This window comes from Palaemon carinicauda, chromosome 6, assembly GCF_036898095.1.
Source record: "Palaemon carinicauda isolate YSFRI2023 chromosome 6, ASM3689809v2, whole genome shotgun sequence".
NCBI lineage: Eukaryota > Metazoa > Arthropoda > Malacostraca > Decapoda > Palaemonidae > Palaemon > Palaemon carinicauda.
Window position 1 is genome coordinate 140,426,377 of NC_090730.1, and position 10,892 is coordinate 140,437,268.

At 33.2% G+C, this 10,892-nt stretch overlaps 2 protein-coding genes across 2 annotated transcripts in view; both read left to right on the forward strand.

Moving 5' to 3' along the window:
- The window catches only part of LOC137642208 (uncharacterized), a 35,621-nt gene extending 28,362 nt beyond the window's left edge, over positions 1 to 7,259 (forward strand). Inside the window, exons 4-5 of the mRNA XM_068374745.1 lie at positions 5,047 to 5,271; positions 5,768 to 7,259. Coding sequence (XP_068230846.1) covers positions 5,047 to 5,271; positions 5,768 to 6,029 — 487 coding nt within the window. The 3' untranslated portion in view covers positions 6,030 to 7,259. The remainder of the gene's footprint in view (positions 1 to 5,046; positions 5,272 to 5,767) is intronic.
- LOC137643265 (nucleolar protein 58-like) lies at positions 6,653 to 10,720 on the forward strand. The gene is made up of 3 exons (XM_068376105.1): positions 6,653 to 6,709; positions 9,830 to 10,201; positions 10,514 to 10,720. The coding sequence occupies exons 1-3, from the start codon at positions 6,653 to 6,655 to the stop codon at positions 10,718 to 10,720; spliced, it is 636 nt and encodes a 211-aa protein (XP_068232206.1).
- The last annotated feature ends 172 nt before the right edge of the window (positions 10,721 to 10,892 follow it).

The following is a 10,892-nucleotide window of genomic DNA, read 5'->3' on the forward strand; positions in this document are numbered from 1 at the left end:
TGCTCAGTGGCCACTTTCCTCTTGCTAAGGGTAGAAGAGACTCTTTAGTTTTGGTAAGCAGCTCTTCTAGGAGAAGGACACTCCAAAATCAAACCATTGTTCTCTAGTCTTGGGTAGTGCCATAGCCTCTGTACCATGGTCTTCCACTGTCTTGGGTTAGAGTTCTCTTGCCTGAGGGTACACTAGGGCACACTATTCTATCTCGTTTCTCTTCCTTTTGTTTTGTTAAAGTTTATGTAGTTTATATAGGAGTTATTTAGTTATATGTTACTCTTCTTGAAATATTTTGTTTTTTTCTGTTTCCTTTCCTCACTGGGCTATTTTCCCTGTTGGAGCCCCTGGGCTTATAGCATCCTGCTTTTCCAACTAGGGTTGTAGTTTAGCATTTAATAATAATAATAATAATAATAATAATAATAATAATAATAATAATAATAACTCCTTTTCTGGTTTCTCTTTACTCCTGACTAATAGCTGACTACTTATGCAAACGTCTTCTCTTGGTTCCCTTTAAAATGTTTTAAAGGTCGCTTACGATCGTCGAAAGCAAGTATGACTAGCGCCCAAACTAGGACCAGGGAGAACTAGGCAGTAGCTCACAAGAACGTTGTGGTTGCAAACACTACAAGAAACTATCGGGCTTGAGCGGAGATCAAACTCCAGACTCCCAGATTGCGATACAGAGACGTTCCTACTATAGTCTATTTTATTTAGCGAGGCATATTTGCACCGACTCGCAACGGTGACCTTTTAGCTCGGAAAAGTTTCCTGATCGCTGATTGGTTAGAATGATCTTGTCAAACCAATCAGCGATCAGGAAACTTTTCCGAGCTAAAGGGGCACCGCTGCGAGTCGGTGCAAATATGCCTCGATAAAAGAAATTGACTATAGGTTACCATAACCCTTGGCAGTATGCGAAGTTACAGCCAATAAAAAACATATTTGCTTGAACACAACCGCAATGATATCTATGTATACAAGATGGATTAATACAAGTTAATCTCTCTCTCTCTCTCTCTCTCTCTCTCTCTCTCTCTCTCTCTCTCTCTCTCTCTCTCTGATGTAATTACACCAAATCTACAACCGAGGATTCCGTATTCGATCTCCCAATTCGGACATTGGAAGGAATCGTGAAGTTGTTTTTCATTGAAAATACGACGTGTCCTTGTGGTTTATGCACTGAATTCAGTACTCGCCCACCTGGTTATTAGATGGTTGCTGTAAATTTCAGTTTAGTTGAAGAGAGAGAGAGAAAATAATAAATGTCAGTCGTCAATACTGCATCAAAATGTAAACATTAAACTATGATTAAAAACTAGTCATGACGAAATAATGCTCACTGAAATACAACATTCTAAAATCATGATATATATATATATATATATATATATATATATATATATATATATATATACATACATATATATATATATATACATATATATATATATATATAATGTATATATATATATATATATATATATATATATATATATATATTATATATATATACATTATATATATATATATATATGTATATATATATATATATATATATATATACGTATATATATATATATATATATATATATATATATATATATATATGTGTGTGTGTGTGTGTGTGTATGTGTAAATGGAAAACACTTTCTTAATCTCTTGCATTTGCTAGAGCCGGATTGGTTTTACTTCTCTTGCTGTTTTCTATCGTGCAATGTTCTACCTACACAACATAAAATCAACATTTCAAATGAGCTCATGTAACGTTATGTTCATTCAGAGGTTTGACGAATAACTCCTAACCAAGGCAGTTTAGTGGTACTTTTGCTCTACTGCAAGTATTTTTCAGAAAAGTTGTGTAACACTTAACTTTGTTGTCTATTCAAAACGGTTATCATTTGTATAATTGCAAGGCTAAGTTCCCGTAACCATCTATTGGACGCATGGGTTATTAACAACGTGATTCCAAACTCCAATATCTTAAAACTGACTTTTTGGATATTTTATGTATGAGACAGTGGATCACAATAATGCCTCCTGAAAAAATTATTAGATTATTCGCTTTTGCTCTCATGATTTTTACAGCGAATCCAATTATTTGAAGTAGCAAAAGTCAGAGAAGAGAAAATAAAATCAATACAAAAAAAAAAAGGAATGACAGTAGCAGATGCATTAGATTAAGCATATTTATTTATAGTTCTTAATGTTGATGTGACATTAGCCGTAAAATTAAAAAAAAAAAATAATTAACCCTAGTGGCACTTGAAAAAACATCGGTCTGTTACTTTACTACAAGTCTGACTTGGCCATACAAATAGGAATACAATCGTCCTGAAACTCGTGAACCGGAAATAACCAAAACAACAAAGGTCTAGGGGATTAAAGAAAGAATGACTCCTTGACTGTACCCTATAATTTTTATTATTAAACGGGAATTCTTCGCTCTCAAGCCAATTGCAGAAGCAAGGTCGACTGGAGGTCAGGGCTGAATGCAAGGCAACAGTGGATTGGGGGTTTTGATGATCTTTTATTCTATTTTTAAATTTAGATTCGTTTAAATTCTTGAAATAATCTAGAATGATCAACAAAGTATCGCGTAAATTCTAGCTAAGTTCACTTAAACTTTTGTATCAATGTCATTAATCGATTCGTTTCTATGTCTTCTTTCTATGATCGATTAACATCCTTTCAACTTCTATTGTATGGATCGTCTTCAGTGTAATTATTCTTATTTTACTTTTGATGTTGACCTTTAGGCCTACATTTTCAGTCACTATTGCAGTGCATCATTCTTATAACAATACAAGAACCGTTTTCTCTCTTACGTTGTGTAATCCACCTCCACTCTCTTTCATCCCAGTTCTTTATGACAATGGTTTAAAACATAAAAATTTGAAGTTCATAGTTTTTACTGTCAAATATCTCTAAAAATCATTCCAAACGGTACAACAAGATGATTGGATAGCAACTAACTGGAACTAATCTCTGCACTTTTCGAGGTGAAACTAAGATCTAAACCAAAAAAGTTCAAGGTAGAATAAATATAAGTATGTGGATGTGTTACGGGCAGCTATTATCAAAACGTAGATTAAGTAAAATCTATTTCAATGTCTTATTCCCCTATCAATTAATTCAGCATAGAAAATAAAATAAAATGATAGCCATTATAGTTATTGCTTCGAAAAACATAGCAATAACTGTACAAAAGGCTAATAATATTTACGACATATTACTATAAAATTAAATATTCACAGTTTACTCATTGATAACAGTTTACTCAAGATTTGAAAAAACAAAAAAACAAAAAAAATAACACAGGCCTGACCAGGACTACTGATCTCTATCTTTCTTTAGAGATCAGTGAGCAGGACCAACTAAGTGATTCCTGGGACTGAGATTTATGTCTCAATGATGTGAGACTCGGATGACGACGGGGAATGACTAATTCCGAAGGTCACCGATAGATCTTCCAAAGTCCAGTTACAAATCACAAATGTAAAAGATAATAATCAGGAACACAACTTTTGATGATATGCTCTCTTCCAATGTATCATTGTTTTCTTCTTTAAACTAGCAAGATTATAAAAGAAGTGTAAAATGCAGTATTACAACAGGTGTCACAAATTATGTCTCCACAAAAGCAGCCTTAACCTAACGATGGCTGAAGTGAGTCTTCCCTCTATTGTGTCACTCATTCTCTTTCATAATTCCTCGACCCGTTTTCTATAAAGTTAAGGACAATTCCTGAATTATTATCATGCAATAACCAAAAATAGGGTAATCCAGAAGCTCTTGTTCTAAAATACAACGACATTGAGATATAAATCATTACAATGTTTTGATTTTGACATTAACATTTCATATATAATAATGAAACCAAATTTTCTCACAGGGGGCGACATAACATAATTTTGACAAATTTAATTTACATAATGATGTAAAATATTAAAATGAATGGAAATATCTCAATTGTTATTCGGAAAACGAAAAGAAATATGAGGTAGATTACATGGGCAAATTAACATTAATGAATATCTATAAAATACAAATTCTCATAATAATTTATCGCAAAAATTCTATGTATAGCCTACTTAGGCAAAATATCGCTGCTATTATCAGGTAATTCATTTGTAAAATATTTACACGGAGAACACCACAAATATTTTCACCTTCCAATTCTTTCATTTCTTTCATCCGAATCTACGCAATAAGGATAACATACTTCAAACTTGATCGTGAAATGCATTAATTTCATTTTTAGAATCACCTTTCGACACAACCTCAAACTTAATTTGCACGTTCGGTCAATCAAAATCGACAAAATATTGGCATGGCCAAGGGACTGGGCTACAGTGCTACAATTTAAGTGTGAACGTTAGTTACAGTGGGTATCGGCAGAGACGCAATGTAGTACATTTTGTACAACTTATCCTGATATCTAGTTCCCTTTGTAGAGATAACTCTAGCGCTTATGAAAAGGAAACGGATAGATACAACACTTGAAATGTGTTACTGAACTGCCTTGAGCATTATTATCACAATGGTAAGGTCTATGATCCCATGTGGCATACCAAGATTTGGCGGAATTCCATTTTTTTACACAAATGTTAGTATACCATCACAATGGTACTAGAGATAGTGGATTGCTTTGGTGTTGTCCCACAAAATTAAACATCATGTTATTTGCTCTCTTCTCTATTGATGATTTTGTCCATGTAAACAAGTGCAGAATGTATCGACTTTAATGTTACTGTTCTTGATACATGTTATTTTAATGGTTCATTGCTTTTAATTTAGTTTATTTATTTCTTTATGGCAGTTGCCATAATTTGAGCACTTTCCATTAGCATTCATAGCCGAGTAGTAGCAGTGGCATTGCACATTTCTATAAGATGAAAATTTGTTGTTGGTTTAATAATATTTTGACAGGAAAAGAGAGAGAGAGAGAGAGAGAGAGAGAGAGAGAGAGAGAGAGAGAGAGAGAGAGAGAGAGAGAGAGAGAGAGAGAGAGAGATCTTTATACATTGCATATACCTTTCCTTTCAGTCAATATACATATCGGTCTGGCGGAGGACGGAGTGACGTGGTGAGTGTCAAAACAAAAACAACAAGAGGAGGGAAACTGGTGATGGAGACCATGACGGCTCCACACCCTTGCTGTCCCAACACAAGGAGCGTTTGTTGCCTTATGATACTGTTGAATCTGGGTCTCCTCCTCATTACACTGGGATTCGTGGTTGTCTTGCAGTTGTATGACCCAGCATTTGTTTGGTGAGTTCGAGATGCCCAAAGAATTTCCACATTTATTCTTCCAGAATAATCATTTTGTGAAAGTTAGCGGTTTAATTTCAAAATAACATTTACTTGACCAGTTTGCAATAACTTCTGGGTTGTTTTTATAAAAGTTGTATTAATCTCAACATTACTCAAGCTATTATTTCATGAAAATTATATTTAATGTGACTTCAAATATTGCTTATTATGGTAATTATAAGAGTATTAATCAAATAGTCAAGTACTTGAATTTCTCATAAAAAAATAAACTTTTCTTCATTTTTGACTGGTCACTAATCTTTAAGATATGGTGAATATAGAAGTAAATATGGAAAGAATACCAGTGTGTACTAATTAATCTGACCTTTAGATACTTTACCTGAGCCGAACACTACTAAGATACTCGTATGAAATTACAGCATATTACTGAATATTATATAAAGAAATCAAAGATCTAAAGAATACCATAAACTAACTAAAACATCTCCAACAGGTACATTGGCCTTTGCATGTTGATCTTCGGGTTCCTAGTCCTTTTCGGTTCCCTTATTTACTGTGTTACCGTCTGTCGAGAAGTAGAGAGACTACGGCCTCCTCCCGGAGAGTTGTACTGGACAAATCACTGGACGAAACAGCTCAGTATGCCAGAGATCCACTACACAAACACCCAGTACAAACCGGCTGACTACAAGGGATCTGAGTACTCTTTCAAGACGAATCCAAGCCAAACAACAGGGACAAGCCAACGTTACTGAAGGCTATTTCAGTAGAGATTTTAATATACAACTGACGTTCCAATTCTGCAGTGTCATGCAGAGATTGGTTACTATCTCTCTAAAGATATCTAGGCAATCTAAAGACTGCTGTTAGAGTTCGTTATATTTCCCATTTCCATCCTTTAGATTTTTAAAGTGGTCATGGAGCATCGTATGAGGTGGTGTAGGCTTAATTCAACTTATGAGCCTCAACCAGTATTTTGGATGTGGAGACAAACTAACAGATATGTATGCTGTTCACTGAATCCAAATCTGGATAGGTGTGAAGAGTTTAAATAATCTCATTAACATGGTCTTGTAATACTGATATTACTTTACTTGGCTTTCTACCCAGATAATCTTTACAGGGCAATTTACATCCAACATACTATTGAATTTTTACATATTTTGCTCAAAAGGTTTGAATCGCAGCGATTTTGTATGATAACTGAATGATTTGAGTCATGGTAAACTACTCTAATAGATGGTTTGTCAGCTGTTTCAACTTAAACCATTGGTGTTTCTTGTTATTTCTAATATCTTAAAGACTTTCGAATTAGGTATCACTTGCTGGAAATATGAGTTTATATAAAATGCCTTGATATTTTGATCTGTATGAGATTATGGTGCTAATTCAATATCACGAAATAGAATCTACTTGCAAAGTTTATGGCAAAGCAGTAGGTATATAGTGACAAAAACCTCACAATTTCATTGTAACTATTGTCAAGTGATTAACCAGTTTAGCGCATCATAGGTAATGTATTTTGAATTATTACGAGAAAGAAAAATGTAATTTCTACTCATGATTAAGGTATCTTAAGAATTCAGCTCTCAAATAAACACCAAAAGAATAAGACAAGAAATGGCTCGTTCGCCGACTCTAGTAGCATACCTGTCATTTTATCAATGCAACAGTTTCTGCTATGGATCTTTAAAATTACTTAATGTAAGTCAAGCCATAGCCCCTTGAAGTAGGCTACAGGCTGAAATCTCTTATGCATTATATGCAATGAAACCCCAATCACAGTAGTTACAAGAGAAGAACTTAGTAATGAAAGATAAGCAAACGAGGAAAAATATAAGATTTGAACTCCCATCTATACACAAGTATGATAAATACCAGTTTCGAAGAACAGGTGATCAGTATCTACTGTAGATTTGAAATCTCTTAACCTTGGTTTCAATGTATTGTATAACTGCAATTACCTGATCTTACATATACACATACACTATATATATATATATATATATATATATATATATATATATATATATATATATATATATATATATATATATATATATATATATGATCGATCGATCGATGTAGAGTACTGATGATTTCTACATTACCTATCATATGATGATGACTTTCTATTTTCCAATATAATTTCCAAAGCCCAGACTTATTGATTAATGGAAAGGAGTTATATTGTGAAAGGCAAGTGAAATACTTTGTTAAGTCATGAGACTGTAGTATTTATAAAAGCTGCTGGTGAGTTGCGAAAAAATCAATGAAGCTGGAAAAAAAGGGGGCAAGTTCTTTGCTCGCTGTTGTTAATTGTGATTTCGTACTATAACATAATTATATTTAATAATATCGTTTTAGGTCCCGGTACAGTATGTCCCATTCTATGCCCATTCATCGTAATCTTGTTTTGATTTAAATTGCGATGCCCTTTTTGTTTTGTTAGCCATGGGTAATGAATAAGGAGAAACTCATACATTCCTTGTGTTGTTCCCTCGCCTGTGGTAAGTGCGACCTTCTTTATTCATAGACGCATTTTGTCAGAAATTGCTTCTGATATGAATTTCTTTCAAGAGCATCAGACTATCAGTAGCTTAGATTTTGTATACATTTATATTCACCGATGGGTCTTATCATTTCATACTCGGTCACCCGTAGTCATGATAGATCGGGTATGATTTTAATCTTCAAAATAACTGGTTGGATAGGCATTATCTTATCCCTTGTTGATTATAATGAATCATCATAATCATAGCCATGGTGCTAGCAATCTTAACCAATTATAAGATTGTTTAGCCACGAGAGCGTAGTCTCTCTTATGTCCATTGGATCAATAGTCTCCTACATCGCATCCTGCTGTCAAATGGGCAGCAATTTCTAAAGATTAATAAAAAGGGCTTGGGGGTAAACAATCTTATTTCTAAGACTTGCTAAGATACCGGAAAGTGATATCCCCTTACAAAGGGAATTTTTTTTTCTTTTGTGGAAAAAGCTTGTTAATGTATGCATGTATGGAAGCACACACACATATATACTATATTTATAAATTGTATATATATAAATATATATTATATATATGTATATATTTATTTATATATATACATTATTTATATATATATATATATATATATATATATATATATATATATATATTCATATACATATATATATATGCATATATTTATATATATATATTTATATATATATATATATATATATATATATATATAAATATGAATATATATTTATACATATATATATATATATATATATATATATATATATATATATATATATATATATATATATATATATATATATATATATATATAGTGCGCAAAACCAGACAGTCCGCCGTGTTGTTAGGGGGAAGCTTCCCATCATATTCTGCTTATCACAGAGTAAATTTTTTGTCTTTTTTTTTTCTGTTAATGCATTTGCTAATGTTATATAAGAAAAAAAAAAGATCGCATTCACGCTATGATAGCCAAGTCTGTGTCTTCCTCTAAGGAATGAATACACAGTAACCATCTATTTTTATGTTGGAGAATGGTGAAGGCTGAGATCGTTTTCTGCTTTACCGTCCTTCATTCTTCCTGTTGAATTTGTGCCATAAAAGTCATCAACTTAGTGACGATGTGTACAGTGCATGCTCCTTTTTTATTGTCGCGTATTTGTAGGTTTGCTAGCTATTCAATTTTATGTAATTTGTAAAAAGAATGATTTAAATAAAAGATAATAAGACACCTTCAGTTTTTATCCTTACTGGGCATATGAGGAATATCTTCCTGCCAAAATCGATTGGTGATGGTTTCAATGTATCTTTTCTTATAAAATTTCATTTTTTTTACATTCTGACAATTGAATTTTAGTAATTTGTTCAAAATAACTTTCATCACCAATCATGAAAAAATACTTTTGTGACTTCCAATAACTTCCATTACCTTGTCTTAGGTTATATTTACTACTGGCAATGTCATTTTCTTTTTACATCAGATTGGCTTCTGTAGGCTAAACGAATCGTTTGGAGTAGGCTAGATAAATTCTTTGGAGCCTTCGTAGGGTGACGGCCAGATCCGTTTTCATTCATAGAAAATGGGAATATTATAAAGTGGTGTGGACTGTGGCCGTCGTTCTAAAACCGAGTTCGTAGAAAACTGGAATATTCTGAACTGTGGCCGTCGTCCTAAAAACGATTTTGGCGGGAGAAGCTAACATAAAAAACCCACCTAACCTATGCTAAAAGCCGTATCCTTACCCAAGGTTGCCAAGATTTGTAAATGAGAAAAAGGACAACTTTTAATTAACCGCAGCTTTGAAAGGTCAATCCATTAGTAGAAAAAGGCCAAATATATGATATTTAAGGTCCGACTTTTTCATGATATTTACTAGAGGCCAACCAATTTTTAAAAAGGAAAAATTTGAGTTTTTTTGGCCTGAAAAAAGGACAACCAAGCAACTCTGCTGTTGACTAAAACTCCTTGCACCTGCTCCAATTGCTTTCCAAGTTGTATAAGAAACTTGTTAAATTATATAACTTCTTGAGAAGAATGAAAAGAAGGAAAAAAATCGGAAAAAGAAGGATGAAAAGAAGAAAGAGAATCAGAAAAAGAAGGATGAAAAGAAAGAGGAGAATCAGAACAAGGAAAATGAAAAGAAGAAAGAGAATCAGAAAAAGGAGGAGAAAAAGGAAGATAATCAGAAAATGAAAGATGAAAAGAAAGAGAAGAAAAAGAATAAGGAGGAGAATAAAAAAGAAAAGAATAACAGGAAAAAGATTCGTGAAGAGGAACTACTGAAGGAAATTTACGAATGGAGGAAGGAAGGGGATAGACTGCATGGCGAAAATATGAAAATAAGGCAACATATACATAGACTTCATATAATCCTGGGGGAAGCAAGAAAGGAAAAGAATAAAAAAGTGGAAAGATTTCAGAGGAAGCTTCTGCGGCAGGGTTGTTAGGTTTTCCAAATTAGAAAAGGCCAACGTCTGATCAACTGCAGCTTTAAAAGGCCAACCTAATAGTAAAATAAGGCCGAAAATATATCATTTAAGGCTAACCAAATTAAAAAAGGCCAAGTTTAGGTATCTAGCACGAAAAAAAGGGCCAAATTTGGAGATATCTGGCCAGAAAAAGACCAACTTGGCAACTCTGTTCTGCGGGAACAGCAAATTAACAATCGTTTGAAGGAGATTTGTTTGATTACAACAATAACATCACGCTAAAAAAAGGAAAAGAATGAAATGAGAGGGGAGAATCAGAAAAAGAAGAATGAACAGAAAAAAGGGAATCTAAAGAAGAATGATGGGAAGGAAAAGAATCTGAAAAAGAAGAATGAAAAGAAAAAAAAAAGAGAATCAGAAAAAGAATGGAGGGAAGGCAGAGAATATGAAAAAGAAAAATTAAAAGAAAGAGGAGAATCGGGAAACAAAGAATAAGGAGGAGGAGAAGGCGAAGAGAATGAATAATGAAGAGGAGAACGTGAAGAAAAAGAATAATAGAGAGGAAAACATGAAGACGAAAAAGATGCAGACGAGACGGTCAAAATAAGGAAGAAAAGGTAGAAAAAAAGAATGATACAGAAGAGAAGGGGAAGAGAAACAACGATAA

What these genes read in the sequence shown, in the direction of transcription:
- LOC137643265 (XM_068376105.1), top strand. Translation starts at nt 6,653, where the DNA reads ATGGTGCTAATTCAATATCACGAAATAGAATCTACTTGCAAAGTTTAT. An exon ending in GCAAAGTTTATGGCAAAGCA is followed by an intron (nt 6,710 to 9,829) that starts GTAGGTATATAG and finishes CTTCTTGAGAAG; the next exon opens with AATGAAAAGAAGGAAAAAAA. An exon ending in GAAAGGAAAAGAATAAAAAA is followed by an intron (nt 10,202 to 10,513) that starts GTGGAAAGATTT and finishes CGCTAAAAAAAG; the next exon opens with GAAAAGAATGAAATGAGAGG.